Source organism: Ailuropoda melanoleuca, chromosome 3 (assembly GCF_002007445.2).
Source record: "Ailuropoda melanoleuca isolate Jingjing chromosome 3, ASM200744v2, whole genome shotgun sequence".
Taxonomy (NCBI): Eukaryota; Metazoa; Chordata; class Mammalia; order Carnivora; family Ursidae; genus Ailuropoda; species Ailuropoda melanoleuca.
The window spans coordinates 18,153,520-18,171,008 of NC_048220.1; the positions used below are offsets into that span (position 1 = coordinate 18,153,520).

General features: G+C 42.7%; 1 protein-coding gene across 3 annotated transcripts in view; it reads right to left on the reverse strand.

Annotated features, from left to right (window-relative positions):
* FBN2 (fibrillin 2) overlaps positions 1-17,489 on the reverse strand; it is a 260,894-nt gene that overhangs the window by 75,655 nt on the left and 167,750 nt on the right. For all 3 annotated transcript variants that reach the window (XM_034655954.1, XM_034655955.1, XM_034655956.1), the window contains 7 exons: positions 13,861-13,998; positions 13,210-13,260; positions 12,623-12,748; positions 8,966-9,193; positions 8,122-8,247; positions 2,049-2,177; positions 1,155-1,280 (listed from right to left, as the gene is read on the reverse strand). In XM_034655954.1, coding sequence (XP_034511845.1) covers positions 1,155-1,280; positions 2,049-2,177; positions 8,122-8,247; positions 8,966-9,193; positions 12,623-12,748; positions 13,210-13,260; positions 13,861-13,998 — 924 coding nt within the window. The remainder of the gene's footprint in view (positions 1-1,154; positions 1,281-2,048; positions 2,178-8,121; positions 8,248-8,965; positions 9,194-12,622; positions 12,749-13,209; positions 13,261-13,860; positions 13,999-17,489) is intronic.

A 17,489-nucleotide genomic window follows, 5' to 3' on the forward strand; every position in this document is an offset into this window, starting at 1 on the left:
TCAAAAACAAGATTTTCTGAGAAATATCCCATGCTTGTAACTGAGATTTTTTAATAGAGAAGTCATGTCTATAAAATATAATTGAGAAAACATGACGTACTTAAATTTTTTTTTTTNAACAGTTTTAGTACCACTATTAAAATGAAAAATATTTAGGGGCGCCTGGGTGGCTCAGCTGGTTAAGCGTCTGCTTTGGCCCAGGTTATGATCCTAGGGTCCTCGGATCGAGCCGGGTGTCAGGCTCCCTGTTTAGTGGGGAGTCTGCTTCTGCCTTTGCCCCGCTCCCCTGCTCATGCACTCTCTCTCTCTCAAATAAATAAAATCTTTAAAAAAAATCTTTAAAAAAAAAAACCTTTTCAATTTACCTCTTTAAAATGTCTGTTTAGTGTATGATTTAAGATTCACCTAATATGTTAGCAAAACAATATAAATAGGGTTTATAAATAAATACATGTCTAGTGGAAAGGTATGCTCAGAATATGTTTTGAAATGGGGGTGTGCCATCTGTTCTGTTTTAAACCGTTTTATTTGCTGACACTTGTAAGACAGATTTTCTGTGAAGAAAATGTTTCCTGGCTGCATCAAGGTTTTAAAACCAATATACTCGAGCATAGTAGTCCCAGAGGCCTCCGTATACATATGAAGAGCAGTAGGATGGAAGGCATCAAGACCAGCAAGACCAGCTGGGGTTCTCACATTACCCCTGCCACCCCTGCCCCTCAGTTCTGCCAGTGAAGAGACCAGGGTCTTCCTGTGATGACAGACACGGGGGTGTGGAACAGACTCTGCTTAATGAATGACAGGCAGATGCACAGATGAATGCACAGGTGAGGCAGGAGGGAGCAGTCCTTCTAACAGCAGCAGCTTTCCCGTTCCATCCTCTGTGGGGCAGGGAACTGCATGGCCTGGGACAGGGTCTGACACAGGTGTGCTTGTCACTGAATAGTGGGAAACCAGGAAAACGCTGGCTCCTTTGAGTGTGTCACTAGGGCATTCTCTAAGGACACAGCCTGAGTGCAAATAAAGGAGTTCTGAATTTTCAACTTTCAACCAGCCAGACTGCCCATGCCCAAAACAACAAGTCTGTCAGAACTGACCGCTGATCTCTATGATAGCGAGCTGGGTGAGTTTATGTGCTAACGAGACAAACTCACCCACACAGTCCTCACGTGACGGTGACAGCTCATGTCCCAATGGACAGTCACACTGAAAGCTGCCCTCAGTGTTCACACAGGTGCCACCCCTACAAAGGAGAGGGTTACGTTCACATTCGTCAATGTCTGAAAGGTAAAAATGTGAGATCCATTAAAGAACTCTGAGGGAAAAATATTCACATATACAGCATGGGGGAAAAAACTACGATCTGAGGGAAGTGGGACTTAAATGTAAGAGACAGGTTTCAGAGGAGGTGGGATAATGTTCTCCCCACTTTTTCTACTACCAGTAAATAAATGTTAAGTTTTTTTCTTAAAGACAGTGAGTGGCCAAGGATTTGACTTCTATGAAACAAGCAGGCTCACAAGAGATAAAAAGAAACACTGTTTGCTTCACATCACCCTAAATTCCAGACACCAGATATTGCTATCTGTATCACTGATCAGAGTAAAAGAAAAACTGTAGGCTGATCACCTTTTATGTCTCATGTGGTGAATCCTGTAAGTCACTAAATAGGACTAAACCGTAGGCAGTACCAAAAGAGTTTTTAATAACACACAAAAAAATAAATTACATGGGATCTGCATGGCTGAATATAAATTTGGGGTCACCACACAAGGTCATGCATGTTAAATGAATCCCTTGTGGGCAGTAGTCTGTGTTGATTTTAGATTCTATGAACAAAGAGAACCCAGTCTCGGTATCTCACCGCCACTAAAGGCACCAAGAGGCTGGGGCTCCCCAAAACTTATCTAGGAGCAGATTTCCTGTCTGACACTGAAGTCTGTTCTGTCGCTCACCACAGCGCCTTGCCAAGCATGCTGCTAACAGCTGGGAGACAAGCCAAGGTCAAGCTCTCTGGTTTGGAGGCGGGACAGGAAGAGCTGTCTTACCCATGCAGTTCTTCATCATCATGAACCCACTTTCGTAGCCTTCGAAGCACTCACACTCAAAGCTGCCTGGCGTGTTGACACAGATTCCACTTCCGCAGAGGTCGGGAGAAATCCTGCACTCATCAATGTCTATTTCACAGGGTTGAAAAGAAATGAAAAAAGAGCATGAGAGGAGCAGCTATGAGAGCACAGTGAGACAGGTGTGGCCGTCCCAGGGAAGATGCCGGGCACCTAAGGCGCTGGAGAAGTCAGCGGCCAGCAGTATGAAGCTATGCGCGCTCCGGAGAGCAGCTCCAGGCGCACGGAGCCTTGGCGCATTCCTTTCCCCAACTGCCAAAACTGTCACGGCCAACGGGCAGGCGGTGCATTTGCCTTTAAGAATTCTGGAATTGTGGATTTCTCTTTGTGGCTTAGAAGTGGTAACAGAGGGATGAACAGAGCAACTGCAGTGTGAGCCACAAGTGAGGCGGCAGATGAGGAAGCAGGGGACACACGAACGAGGTCCTGCGCACGAAGTGAGAGCACGATGATTCTCTCCACCAGCCGGTGCCCACCGTGGTGGGAGTCCGCTGGGGCCGCCACCTCTGAGCAGGGGTGGCTGGTAACCAGCGCACCCAGCCAGCCTCAGAGGCAGATGGCGCCCACCCACCTGGATCTAGAAAGGGCACATACACAGTGGGGCCGTGAAATATGCTCCGGTGTATGTTTTCCTGTCACGTTCAGATGTGGAGAGGCTACTTGTTTACTTCTCAAAATAAAAATGAAGAAAAATGATGTGCTTGTTGTTCTTCACATACTACAGAAAATAACAATCTTCAATGGGAGAATTTATATTATCAAAAACAAGATTTTCTGAGAAATATCCCATGCTTGTAACTGAGATTTTTTAATAGAGAAGTCATGTCTATAAAATATAATTGAGAAAACATGACGTACTTAAATTTTTTTTTTTGTCCCAGTCAGAAAAAATGCCTTTGCTGGCATCTCTTTATTTTAATTCTGAAGTTCTTTGATCACAGGATTTATCAGTGGGTAACTTCTACATGGTCTCTTGGGCGTCTCAGTCTCAGAACGTCAAACGCCTTCTCCCAGCATCTGGTCTTTCTTTATTTCCCTAATTACAGGCAATACTGTAGATATGCTTTTAAACAAAATTCTTAACAACATTAGCTGATTCAATTAGGCAGCTAACAATATGCATATTGATTCTCTTACTTGTTGTCTATCAGTATCTAGAGATTGGTAGTTAAGCCGTTTGAAGAACAAAGAATAAACTCATTGGCAGAGCATGGACACGTTCTAGCTGACGTGATGCGGGGGGAGCCGCACAGTGTGGAGTGTGGATTCTGGAAGGAGACACCTACGTACCAATCCTAGTTCTATCACCTACTGGGTGAAGAGGCTTGGGAAAATCATTTCGTTTCTGTGTGCCTCAATTTCCACATCTGTAAAATGGGGAGTACAGTACAACCCACCTGCTAGGATTAAGTGAATCAGTATCTGTCAAGTGCTGAGAACAGGGCCTGTCTCATACAGTGCTGTATCCATGGAAACTGTTTTCTGCTAAAAACTGGTATTTTTGGAGGAGGTAGCTTTGAACTTGTCCTTGAAGCCTGTATAGAAATTCTAACTTGAGGGGCCCTTGGGTGGTACAATTGATTCAGCTCAGATCACGATCTCAGTGACTTGAGATCAAGCACCACACTGGGTTCCAAGCTCAGTGAGGAGTCTGCAAAAGTTTCTCTCTTCTTCTGCCCCTCTCTGGGCTCACTATCTCTCTCTCTAAAATAAATAAATAAATCTTAAAAAAAAAAGAAATTCTAACTTGAAAGAAGTGGAATGAATAGTAAGACAAGAGATAAAGAGTACAGGTGAAGAAAAATAATGTGTTTCAGAGAACAGTTCACTGCAGAGTGGCTGGACTGCACAGGTTGAGGNTCACAGGATTTATCAGTGGGTAACTTCTACATGGTCTCTTGGGCGTCTCAGTCTCAGAACGTCAAACGCCTTCTCCCAGCATCTGGTCTTTCTTTATTTCCCTAATTACAGGCAATACTGTAGATATGCTTTTAAACAAAATTCTTAACAACATTAGCTGATTCAATTAGGCAGCTAACAATATGCATATTGATTCTCTTACTTGTTGTCTATCAGTATCTAGAGATTGGTAGTTAAGCCGTTTGAAGAACAAAGAATAAACTCATTGGCAGAGCATGGACACGTTCTAGCTGACGTGATGCGGGGGGAGCCGCACAGTGTGGAGTGTGGATTCTGGAAGGAGACACCTACGTACCAATCCTAGTTCTATCACCTACTGGGTGAAGAGGCTTGGGAAAATCATTTCGTTTCTGTGTGCCTCAATTTCCACATCTGTAAAATGGGGAGTACAGTACAACCCACCTGCTAGGATTAAGTGAATCAGTATCTGTCAAGTGCTGAGAACAGGGCCTGTCTCATACAGTGCTGTATCCATGGAAACTGTTTTCTGCTAAAAACTGGTATTTTTGGAGGAGGTAGCTTTGAACTTGTCCTTGAAGCCTGTATAGAAATTCTAACTTGAGGGGCCCTTGGGTGGTACAATTGATTCAGCTCAGATCACGATCTCAGTGACTTGAGATCAAGCACCACACTGGGTTCCAAGCTCAGTGAGGAGTCTGCAAAAGTTTCTCTCTTCTTCTGCCCCTCTCTGGGCTCACTATCTCTCTCTCTAAAATAAATAAATAAATCTTAAAAAAAAAAGAAATTCTAACTTGAAAGAAGTGGAATGAATAGTAAGACAAGAGATAAAGAGTACAGGTGAAGAAAAATAATGTGTTTCAGAGAACAGTTCACTGCAGAGTGGCTGGACTGCACAGGTTGAGGGTGCAAAGATAGGATGGGTGTGATTAGTGAGGGCACCAACAGAAGATGGGCTTTAAATTGTTGTGAAGAATGGCAGCCAACAGTGTCCCACTGTCCTTTCACGTTATCTACCACAACACTGCAGTGTGACCAACAAATGTCACTCTTACACAGTTAAAGGAGGCGAGTTTCAGAGTCATTTAGGAACTTGGCTAATTTCACACCAAAAAGAGCAAGTGAAGTCCAAACTGGAAGAACCCTGTCTTCACCCAGGTTTAAAACTGTAAGTCTCTGAAAGTTGCTTTGTGGGAAGTAATACATGATGGTTGGTGAACATGAAAGATCAGATTGGACAATCAATGGAATGGAAGACTCTGGAAGAATCTGCCATGCAGTGAATACTGCCATGTGCTGCCCAGTTCCCCCTTCAGGAAGGAAAGACTTATTCACCTCTCCCCCCTGCTGTTGGGGAGTTTGGGGGCACANCTCAGTGAGGAGTCTGCAAAAGTTTCTCTCTTCTTCTGCCCCTCTCTGGGCTCACTATCTCTCTCTCTAAAATAAATAAATAAATCTTAAAAAAAAAAGAAATTCTAACTTGAAAGAAGTGGAATGAATAGTAAGACAAGAGATAAAGAGTACAGGTGAAGAAAAATAATGTGTTTCAGAGAACAGTTCACTGCAGAGTGGCTGGACTGCACAGGTTGAGGGTGCAAAGATAGGATGGGTGTGATTAGTGAGGGCACCAACAGAAGATGGGCTTTAAATTGTTGTGAAGAATGGCAGCCAACAGTGTCCCACTGTCCTTTCACGTTATCTACCACAACACTGCAGTGTGACCAACAAATGTCACTCTTACACAGTTAAAGGAGGCGAGTTTCAGAGTCATTTAGGAACTTGGGCTAATTTCACACCAAAAAGAGCAAGTGGAGTCCAAACTGGAAGAACCCTGTCTTCACCCAGGTTTAAAACTGTAAGTCTCTGAAAGTTGCTTTGTGGGAAGTAATACATGATGGTTGGTGAACATGAAAGATCAGATTGGACAATCAATGGAATGGAAGACTCTGGAAGAATCTGCCATGCAGTGAATACTGCCATGTGCTGCCCAGTTCCCCCTTCAGGAAGGAAAGACTTATTCACCTCTCCCCCCTGCTGTTGGGGAGTTTGGGGGCACAAAGCCCTGAGCTGTAAAGTATCTTCAAGAAATGCCTCAGCGAAGAGGACCCTTCCTCACACCTGCACCCCTTCCCTGGGTAGATGTGTCCAAAGACTGACCATGTAGGTCCATAGACGCCTAGTTTTGTTGCCCTAACCCAAGACAGTTCTGATGGGCCATCCCAGATCCAGAGCTCCCAGTGGGGGTGGGCTGAGGGCCATGCTAGGACTGAGGGCTGCCCAGCTGCTCCCTTTGCCCACTTCTGCTCTCTTCCCTTCCCTCCCCTAGGTGCTGATCCCAAGAGCAATCTCTGGGAAACTTTCTGCACGCTAATCTCTGCTCAGAGCCTATTCCCTGAGGAGCCAAGCTGGCACCTGCAACAGTCTTGAAGAAAGAGTTTAGTACTTCAAACGGCCACTGCAGGGAGACTACACATAACTTCTTCCTTGTCTGAGGGAGGGAGAGATCAAGACTAAGTCTGAGGCCTCGATCCTGAGTGATCCTGATGCTATTACTACAGACAAGGAAGTGGCGAGGCAGAGGAAGGGTGGGGATGGGACAAAGGGAGGCACGTGCAACTGTGGCAGTAGCACTCAGGCAGAGGAGAGGACGGAGCTCGCACTGAGGAGTCCGCTCAGCAGAGCCCGCTTGTGAAGGCACGGGGCGCGGGCAGCTGTGAGAGGCAGAGGACTCTGGAAAATGCCAAGGGCAGAAGGATCTGTGAAGATGAGAGAAGAAACAATGTTGGCACAGAAGGATGACCGACACAGGGAAGTACCTTAGAGACCAAGAGAGAAGAAAATCAAGGAGGGGCTGTGGCTAGCAGAGAGGTCATGGAGAACATGCATCAAGAAAAAGGTATTTTTTTCAACTTGACAAAGGTGTTCTGTGCAAGAACGTATATGTGCCTGAATGAGGGAGGGCAAAAGTGGAAATTACATGGGCTTACAAAGCAAATGGCTCCTCGAGAGAGAGGTGAGAGAGAAAAGCAGGGAAACGGGGTGGTAGTGTGAGGGAGAAGATGGTGGAGGAAATGGTGTGAACGTGTTTTCAGGTCCAGGGAAAGAAACAGGAAAGGGAAGGAAGTACTGCAGAGAGAGGAGGGAGTCTAGTGACAGGGCTGGACCAGGAGCAGCAAGAGGGAGGGGATGCAGATGAGTGGAAAACCCTGAAAGAGGAAATCTCACTGCCAGAGAGAGGGGTGTGCAGGAAGGGATCTGGCCAAGAGAGTGGAAGTCCAGAAGGCAGTGCGGCAGTGAGCAGGGGCCTGACAGGGCATGTGGGTCAGAGGAGGTCTAGAGGTGGGGCGGAGAGTCACTCAGGGCTGTAACAGGTGAACGGTGTTGCAGAGCAGCCCTGAGTCTGGCTGAAGGTGAAGGGGTGACGTGCAGGAAGGTCCTCCCAGACCAGAAGCCCGAGAGCCGAGCAGGAAAGCCACGTGGGGGGTGAGGAGCTGGGGCAGCAGGGGAGATGGACAGTTCGGAAAGCAAGGAAGGAGTCAGAAGCACGTTTCAGTGGAGATCAGGAAGCAGCAGCAGGGGTGAGGGCAAGAGGGGAGGAAAAAATTCAAGGAGGAGATGAATAAAGAGAGCTGTGAAAATAAGATCTTGGAGCTATAGTTCAAGGGTCTGGAGTAATTTATGTAATTGTCATAGAAAAATCTGGACTTCCTATCTTTTCAAACTAAAGGGAACAGGTATGGAGAGGGATATATGAACGGCGACTGGAGCATAATTATTAAGAAAACTCTTCACAGATGAAGCAAATAAGTTACAACTGCTCTATTACAAACTCTAAAATTCTTAATAGGTACTGTATATCCTTTACACAATCGGTGGTTGCTCTAGTCTTCAGCATTCATCATCCTGGAAACCGTATTTTTCTGTTGTTCCTCAGGTAAAACAGAGAGCACTTCCATGCTGTTGCACAGCTCTCACAAGAGCTGGCTTGGAGAAGTGATTCAAGAGCAGGGGAAAGAACCCAAAAAGCTGAACACGGGCTTTTTCGAAGGCAGTACTTTCCAACAGAGCAAAAGAAGAGAGTCAGGGTTTGCCAAATACAGCGGAAGAGTAGTCTTACCTGTGCAGTTTCTTTCCTCCATGTCCAGAGCAAAGCCGCTGTTACAACGGCACTTGAAGCTGCCGATTGTATTTCTGCACTTGCCATAGGTGCACATCCCAGGAAAAGCCTTGCATTCATTAATATCTGAAAGCAGAACAAAGCAGGAATGGAGAGCTGCTTGATCCAAGAGTGTGGGTTCCTTGGTTAAAGCTGAAAATCTGTCATGATGGAAAATAATGTTCCCAAGTCCAAACGGGGGCCTGCAACGTTGTCAGTGATCACACGGATGCTACAGATAAAGTTCCACAAGGGAAAAACGTTCTGCCTTTTTTAATGCAGGGTTCTGATCTCTTTCTTTCTGACCACTTGTTTGGTAAGGTTTAGGGGGGATAGGGAGCTTTTTGCTACAGCAGGGCTGCATCTGGTCAGGCTGCACTAAGGAAAGCAGAGGTATGGGGTGGAAGGGTGTACAGAAAGGGAGATTAGTAGTGTGTTTTACATCTTTACTTCAGTACCAGCCTCTATAGGTGATTTATATTTCTGGGCCATAAGGCTGGCCACAAATCATGTTTAACAAAGAAAATAAAGTGACAAATTACATGCTTAAAGCACAACCAAATCTGAGAGAAAGTGGGAGGTGAGCTTTGGTGCAGAGANATGTATAGAAAGGGAGATTAGTAGTGTGTTTTACATCTTTACTTCAGTAAAGGTGATTTATATTTCTGGGCCATAAGGCTGGCCACAAATCATGTTTAACAAAGAAAACAAAGTGACAAATTACATGCTTAAAGCACAACCAAATCTGAGAGAAAGTGGGAGGTGAGCTTTGGTGCAGAGAGGTCAATGCAACGCTGAGAGTTACCTTTGTAAAATGGCCGCCCTGTAAGAACGTCCCCTCTGTTAGCAAAGCCTGGCCCCCGGGGGCACAGGGTCTCATACTCCTTGGTGCCGGGTTTGGGGCATTCCTCACACTCCGTGCCCCAAGCTGCCCCAACTGCACAGCAGCAGGCATCCATGCGAAACTTTCCAGGAACGGGATGGACACACTCATCTTCATCCCACTTCAAATAACACTGCTCCATGCGGATGTCTACATAGCAAGTGAAATCACAGTTTGAGATGAAGGTGTCACATTCGTTCACCATTCACATACTGAGCTTCTGCTCGGGCCCTGGCACAATGCTGAGCTCTGGAGATACGATAATGGGTGAGAGACAGAGTCCCTGACCTCCTGGAATGGACTCCGTAAAGACAGTCATTTAAAGAGAGCAGAGGTGGGTTCCTCAGTATTACTATATTCTCACAAGACACCTTCAGGAAGGAAAGGTACCCTTGTAACCAAACTCCTACATATCATCATCCATGATCCCTTTTTTGTATTACTCACTTCAGAAAGAGTAAGATTATTTTAGTGACAGATTCTTATTGTTCACTGAATTGTTTAAAGTGGCCTGTGACCAGTTCTGTCCTGTCCCAATCAGAGGCAGTAAAGGATCAACTGTAATCTACTTGCCAACTTGGGACAACTACTAAAATAGCTTTACAAAGGGGAAAAATGGTTTTTGCTTTAAAAATTTTTTTTTTTCCCTGTCAAATTTATCTTTGGCATCATGGCTTTTGTCCTGCAATATGTAAATTTGCCCTAGTCAGGGACCAAATTATTTGCTTAAATGTCACATTTTCCGTTCAATCTTGAAACGTAGTAGAATCTTAGAAGACCGACAAGAGTCACAAGATAGGATAAATTTGCATGGTCCATAAATAACACATTTATCTGTTAGTCAACAGAGCTGTTGGTCCAACTACAAACATTTGGCTATATGGGTAATGAGATAAAAAAGGTTTTTTTAAAATCAAATTATATGTTTTATTTGATGAAAGGATTTCAAGACAGGAGATCTTTTCCTACACTTGGAATTGTTGAACAGAGAGTAAGACATCCCTAATGGAAATATAAACGTAAACAAATAAATGTGTTCACTATTTTAGCTGCTGTCAATACCGAATCTTTCAAGCGCTCAAGCAAAGGTAACATCAACTTAAACAACCTCCTTTAGCTTACAGTCATGCACATTTCCAAGGATGGCAATTAAAAAGTTCTATTTTTAAAGAAAGAAATCACTGTGGTAAATTTTCATTTTGATTTGGTAGACTGAATACAGGTATTCACAGTAGGTGGTTTTGCCTTATGCTCCTGCACCAACACCAACCCCAAAGCCACGCTCTCTACCAGTGTGAGGTACGACAGTAATCCCCTGAGCCTCACGACCTCAAGGCACCCGGCAGCCCTATTCGGTCACAGCCAACCCTATCCAACACTGTCGCCAGGGACGTAAGGCCCGTAAGATACACATGCTTTATTTAGGCACCCTGAGCACTACGGACTGAATCAAACCATTTCTGAGGTCACTAAAGTAGAAGCAGCAAGAGTAGCTAAAAAGAATAAATAACTACAACCAAAAAACCCCCCAAAACCCAAAAAGCATTTGAACTTAGTATGTAAAGAGTTATGAGAGCCCGGCAGAGTAATCCTGTGTCTTTGCTACACAGATCCTTGTCAATATTTGCCTCAGGAATCAAGACACTGTTCACCAGCCACACATGGCCTGGGAACGTTTTTACTGACTTGGGCAGAAATTAAAATATGTACTTGGAAACCTGTGGATAGTTTACGTGCTCTAGAGTTCGCTGCAGTCCTCACTACACCTTATTACCTCTTTCATTTATCTTACCTGCCTGTCCCTGAAAGTATTTGAATCTGGACCGCGGATCTAGATCAGTTTCTATCAGAGCGGTTTATCACTACTACTCTGCTCAGGATGTTTCACATGTTCAAATGTCAGTCTCTTCTTGAGACTTCCTCACATCCCCAGCCACAATTCATTTTTGTAGCATAATTCAAGAAATGACAAAAACATTTAACCAAAGTACCTGGATGAAGACTCCAATACATCCTTTTAGAACATTATAAAAGGTGTGATTTTGAGTGATATCGTTGGGAATTTATTTTGTTGAGTAATAGTTTACAATCACGGATACAACTTCATATACACATCCCTTTGTTAGAGAAGGCGATTTGATGTTGTTGGTCATTTGACCCACACCGATGATATTATTTGGCATCTTCAAAAGAGACTTTACTTTTTTCTAACCCTTTTAGATAACTTAACAATAAAAATCTGAAAAGAATTTTTCTTTATTATTAGACTTTGGATATTATAATTTCTAACCAACTCCACATGACTTCATAGTCATACTTTGTATCTTAATTTAAATATACTATTAAAAATTAGCTTAAAATGAAACTCATGTTAATTATAATGACTCTGTACGGTGTTGCAAATATTTTGTACTAGCAATTTTAAAAATCACTGATACATGTGGGGAGCCTGGGTGGCTCAGTCGGTTAAGCGTCTGCCTTCGGCTCTGGTTGTGATCCCAAGATCCTGGGATTGAGCCCCACGTGGGGCTCCCTGCTCACCTGGGAGCCTGCTTCTCCCTCTCCCTCTGTCCTTCCCCCCACTTGTGCTCGCTGTCTAATAAATGAACAAAAGATTTTTAAAAAAATAAAATAAAAATCACCAATACATTTAAATACCTTAAAGATCTTTGAATATAACACTGTCATTACTCATGCTTTGTCTACAAGCTCAAATTTCAAATACCAACCTATATAAAGTTATTTTACAATCTAAAACTTACTGGTCCATAGCATATTAGAAAAGAATCCCTTAAATAAATAAAACATTATTTAGATAAAATATAGAATTAAGAAAAGTTTCTTTTTCAATCATGAAACTCAGATTCAGTTAAGCATGACCCTGAAAATGATAAAGTCAACTAAGCATTTCTGCTTTTATTTTTATGTAGGTATTTTAAGTAATCTCTATGCCCACAGTGGGGCTCAACTCATGACCTTGAGATCAAGTCACATGCTTCAAGAGGTAAGGCAGGCACCTCTCAAGGCATTTCTATACTAATGATGTTGAAAGAAAGAGCTTCCTCATTTTAGATCTTTACAAAATAAAGCATTAAGAAAATTTAAACTCTAAGGTGGTAAAGGAAGGACTAGGATCGAGCAATGTTTTTAAAGAGAAACAACAATAACCTTGCCTATGACCTTCCCCACTGTCTTATCTAAGAGTATAGCTGCTATGAACTGATAAATGTTGACTCCAAACACTAGTCTTCAACTTTCTTTTATGATCAAAATATACATAGTTCTCTTATTCCACTGATTGGTGTGAAAGACTGAAACTGCCTAAAATATCTGATTACAGAAACTAACTTTTGAGAGAGTTTTTGAGCAGTACCAGCTTTCTATATTATACAGAATCCATGTCACTTAAACCCATTCGCTTTAAAAATATCCTCTAGTGATTCCCCCCACCAAATATTTCATGTAAAGCCAGTTTTCCAGCTATAGACCAATGATTTTGAAGTGTTCAATGCCCAAGAAATAAGAAAAATCCATCTTTAAATATTTCATGCATAAAATACATAAAGACATGAATCTTACCCAAACACACACGGCCAGTTCCATCCAATGTAAGGCCTTCGGGGCACTCACAATGAAAAGATCCTTTGCTATTAACACAGCGCCCATTTGGACAAACGCCAGGAAATACCTCACACTCGTTAACGTCTGCAGGGAAATACAGTGAGCAGAGGGATAAAGATGTTAGAAATAGAAAAAGCAGGTGTAGTCTTCCCATATAGCATATTCAATCTGTAATACAATGTGGATTATTACTTGAGTTGAACAGAAATACTCCGCAAGGCAACCACCGGGTTTCCCAGGTACCAGTTGTAAAAATGACCACAGCCTTGCCCATCCATAAAAAAGCCCAGACACGCTCCTTTTCCAGCTGTTTTGTGCCTTTATGCCTAACGATGTCCCCATGAAAAATTACCCAAGAGCATAAAAAAGGAGAAATGGGGAACTCTAAGCTGTTTTCTGAGAGTATTACTCTAAAGTATTTTTTATTACATTGAGTATTTTTACTGCAATTTCAAGGCTTTTAAAAATGATAAATACCTCCAAAGTGGCTGTTCATTTTACCTGCTGCTCTAAAGACTTACAGGATCATCCAAGTATACACTCACCTTCACAAGAAACACCTTTAATCCTGGCAAACCCTCTTGGGCAAGCTGTATCTGTGACAACAACAAGATACATTTTTACTTCATTATAAAAGAAAATTAACTGTTTTAAGCTTAAGAAACAGTATAATGGAATCTAAGTTGAACTGAACAGAAACCACAAGCTGGCATCTTAGAGCCCAAGGACTCCAGGTGCCCTCCATTCAATTCAGGATGGCACGTGACACACTGTACTAACGCCCGTCAGTGTTGACCCATACTGAGATTCTCAGTTTTCCTACAATTCATTTTTGCTCTCACGATGTCAGCTGAATTACATGTAAGCAAGTAAAAAGGTTTAAAGGAAAGAGACATCACATTCTATTTGGACACATGGAAACAAGGACATGAAGATATTGAAAGTCACCCAGTAGCTAAATTCCAGAAATTCCCTTTCTTGTCTAAAATGCTGAGAAGGTCTGCTTACAGTAAAAGGATAAACCAAATACATATTTCAACAGGTGAATACATTTCAACAGAGAAGACATTTTAGGGAGGGTAATAATCTTATGGTCTTCGTCACGATGGAAATATACAGGGAAACAGGTGCCCGCCTAGCTGAAGGAACAGCTTTCCAGTGAGAAGCCCAGAAGGAGCTCTTGGGCAGGGCCCTACCTAGTTCACACCGTTCACAGGGGCTTCCCCAGGCAGCTCCGAGTGTGGCACAGCATTCAGATTTCAGAGTGGCTCCATTGATGTTCACCTCACAGCGGTTGTCCTGGATGTTGAGCCAACACGTCCCTTTCAGGCTGTCTGAAAAGGAACAGGAAGGGATGGGGAGCTCTCATCTCTGAAGATAATACAATTCATTCATACACAACAAAGGCAATTCCTACAGCATTTAACAAAAGCATTATTTTAAAAATGTTTTAATGTATATTCTTCGAGCATATTTATGTGTATGTGTATTTAAATACAGTATATTACATACACATAAATCAAATAATTATACCATGTACATCTCATAGGATATGACAACTAATACAACGATCTCTACTGATATTCTATGAGTGCCACTGTTGTCTAAGATTTCATGCGGTATTTACAAACTCAGTGCATGACCGGGATAAGATCATTACTTGTGTGAAAAACACAAATAAGATTGATCTTTTATGATAAATGCTTTGATACTTCAAGATTTTACCAAATCAAATTCCTTCAATAATTTCCTTTTCTTGCAATCCCCNGGTATTTACAAACTCAGTGCATGACCGGGATAAGATCATTACTTGTGTGAAGATAAATGCTTTGATACTTCAAGATTTTACCAAATCAAATTCCTTCAATAATTTCCTTTTCTTGCAATCCCCCGCCAATATACCACACACAATTATATCCTATTATAGGGAAATCAGTATTTCTCTAACTGAACATAATTATTTGATGAATAATTTACCAAAAAATCGACAAGATAAAGAAAAGAAACATCACCTATAAAACCACCACTAAGGCACACCAGGGCTAGGGCATGACGGATTTTCTGTCAGGTGTTTGCTTATACATACTAGATGTATAACTTTGTTTCTAGTTCAAAAAGGACTCCATGCTTCTGGTCAACTATGTGAAGAAGTAGGAGAGCCAGTATAAAAAGGATGTGTAGCCAACCACCTAGCGCTAACTACTCTTCCATTTTTGTCTGTCTCCACATCACATGTAAGTGAGGATCCCCCTTCGGTGATCGCTGCAGAGCGGATTTTGGAACGGTCACAAGGAATGCGGTCCAAGTGAACAGGGCCAGTACAAGTCGGGTCAAAGAAATCATACCCGGAGTTCCCCTTGCAGTACTGTGGCTCCCAGTTCGGGGTACATAACATTACCAAGGCTCTTGTTACAATGCAGGTTCATGAATGCGCAGGTGTGCAGCCCGGGAGCCCGCATGTGACAAACTCAGGTGAGTGCAATGCGGGTGGTGTGTATGACAGTTTGACAAAAACTTCACAGCATATTGTGGTCACAGCCTTGGAGAACAATGAAGAAAAAGTATATTCCTATAGTATTTATCTTAAAATTCATTTCATAATATGGGTGAAGTTTCACTGCCAAATTCAGCAGTAAAAACAATGCATAATGGGAAACAGAGAAAGAGAACTATGGTGAAATTGGCAGGGCCAGGAAGGAAGAGGCTGTAGTTTCTGATTCCTTACTGGACACAAGCAGGTAAGAGGAAGCCCCCTGCAGCCCAAGGCCTTGGGGACAGAGGCCAGAACAAACCAACTGCATCCCTGACTGGACACAACAAAGGATGGGGCCAAGCCATGGAGAAGACTTGGAGGATCACTACACTTTCTTCTGCTTTGAGATTCAGTTTGGGTGAAAAAAGGGTGCAAATGAGAAAGATCTCATCAGACCGTTTGTGTCAGGTCTCAAATTACAGGCTTTTTATAGGCTTTTCACATGTTTGTTTACTTACTTGTTAAAACAGCCTTTAAGGTATGGATAATTTGCAGATGAGAAAATGGAGGCCCACGGAGGCCAACTAGTTTACCCAAGGCCACCCCGCTAGTCCAGTGTCCCCATCACAAGTCAAGTGCACAGTCTGATTTCAGAGCCTCCACTTTGTAACGTCATGCTACTTCTGGCTGGTATGGTATCAATGCTTACACGATACAAAATGCAATGATACACATGCACATATATACATATTCATCTCTCTCACTCTGTTTTTCCTGTGTGTGTACAGACNTTCATATGTTTGTTTACTTACTTGTTAAAACAGCCTTTAAGGTATGGATAATTTGCAGATGAGAAAATGGAGGCCCAGGGAGGCCAACTAGTTTACCCAAGGCCACCCCGCTAGTCCAGTGTCCCCATCACAAGTCAAGTGCACAGTCTGATTTCAGAGCCTCCACTTTGGTAACGTCATGCTACTTCTGGCTGGTATGGTATCAATGCTTACACGATACAAAATGCAATGATACACATGCACATATATACATATTCATCTCTCTCACTCTGTTTTTCCTGTGTGTGTACAGACACACATACACACACACACACACACACACCAGCTGTAGTTATGTAGCTGTGTGGTCAGGGGCTGGTTAAGAACTCTGAAAAGAATAAAGCTGGCTAAGCAGTCTTGAGGGTAAACATTGGAAAAAGACTGTGCCATTATCTAGGGTAGTCGGAGAAGTCCTCACAATGTGAGCTCTGAGTGAAGACTGTAGGGTGGCACATATTGAGAAAACAAAGATAAGTCAGAGGCTACAGTAATAATCAAGAAGAGACATATTGGGGGCTTGGATTGGGGGGGACTGTGGTGGTGAGAAGCGATTAGAATATGCATAAATGTCAAATACAATAAATAGGAATCGCTGATGGATTCAATGTGGTGTTTGAAAAAAAGGGCATCAAAGACGACTCTAAGGATTTGGGGGCTGCTGATTGGAAAAATGGAATTTCTATTTGCCAAGACAGAAACAAATCTGGGAGACACAGGTTCAAGCCAAAAGGTAGCAATTGTGTTTCAGTCATGCTAAATTTGAAGTATCCATTGGACATCCAAATGGAGACAGTGTCTAGACAGTTGGAAATACAAGTCCGGAATCGGGGGCGGGGGGTTGAGGAATGACAGATACATCTGAGGGTCAATGTAGAGGCTATCTATGTGGGACTGTAGACAAAAAAGCCAAGAAGTTCAGGGCTGACCAGGGAGACACTTCAAGCTGGAAGGCAGGAGGATATGGAAGACATAGCAAAGGAGACAGAGAAAAGCAGCCAGAAAAGTGAAAGAAGGAAAGACCAGAAATGGAAAACTTCTTGAGAAGCAGTGAGCGAACAGCACTGCTAACAGTGAAGATAAGAAAGAAGGAAGGCCACTGTATTGACACCATGGAGGCTACTGTCCTTGTCATATCCATGGAATCTGAGAACAGCATGCAGACCCAAGCCAAAGGTGAGGAATATTGGTCTGGATTACAGGGAGCCATCGATGTTGAGCAACGTCATGCAGGAAAGATTAATCAAATATATTATTCTATTATATTTAATAATTTTCAACCAGAATAGTCTTTGCCAGCAATTTACAGAACAGTTTAAGATTAATTTACATTTAGGGAGTTTGCACAATATATTCTAAATCTCTAAACATGCTAAGTGTGTATCTAGTTCCTATATGCTCTAACTTAATTTTAAATTAGTAATCACATTGGGGAATTTTTATTCAGTTCTTAACATAGACACTTGGCTCCTAGGAAAGAGCAGTTTGCAGGCTGATCACCAATTAGAGCCACTGTCAGTCCTAT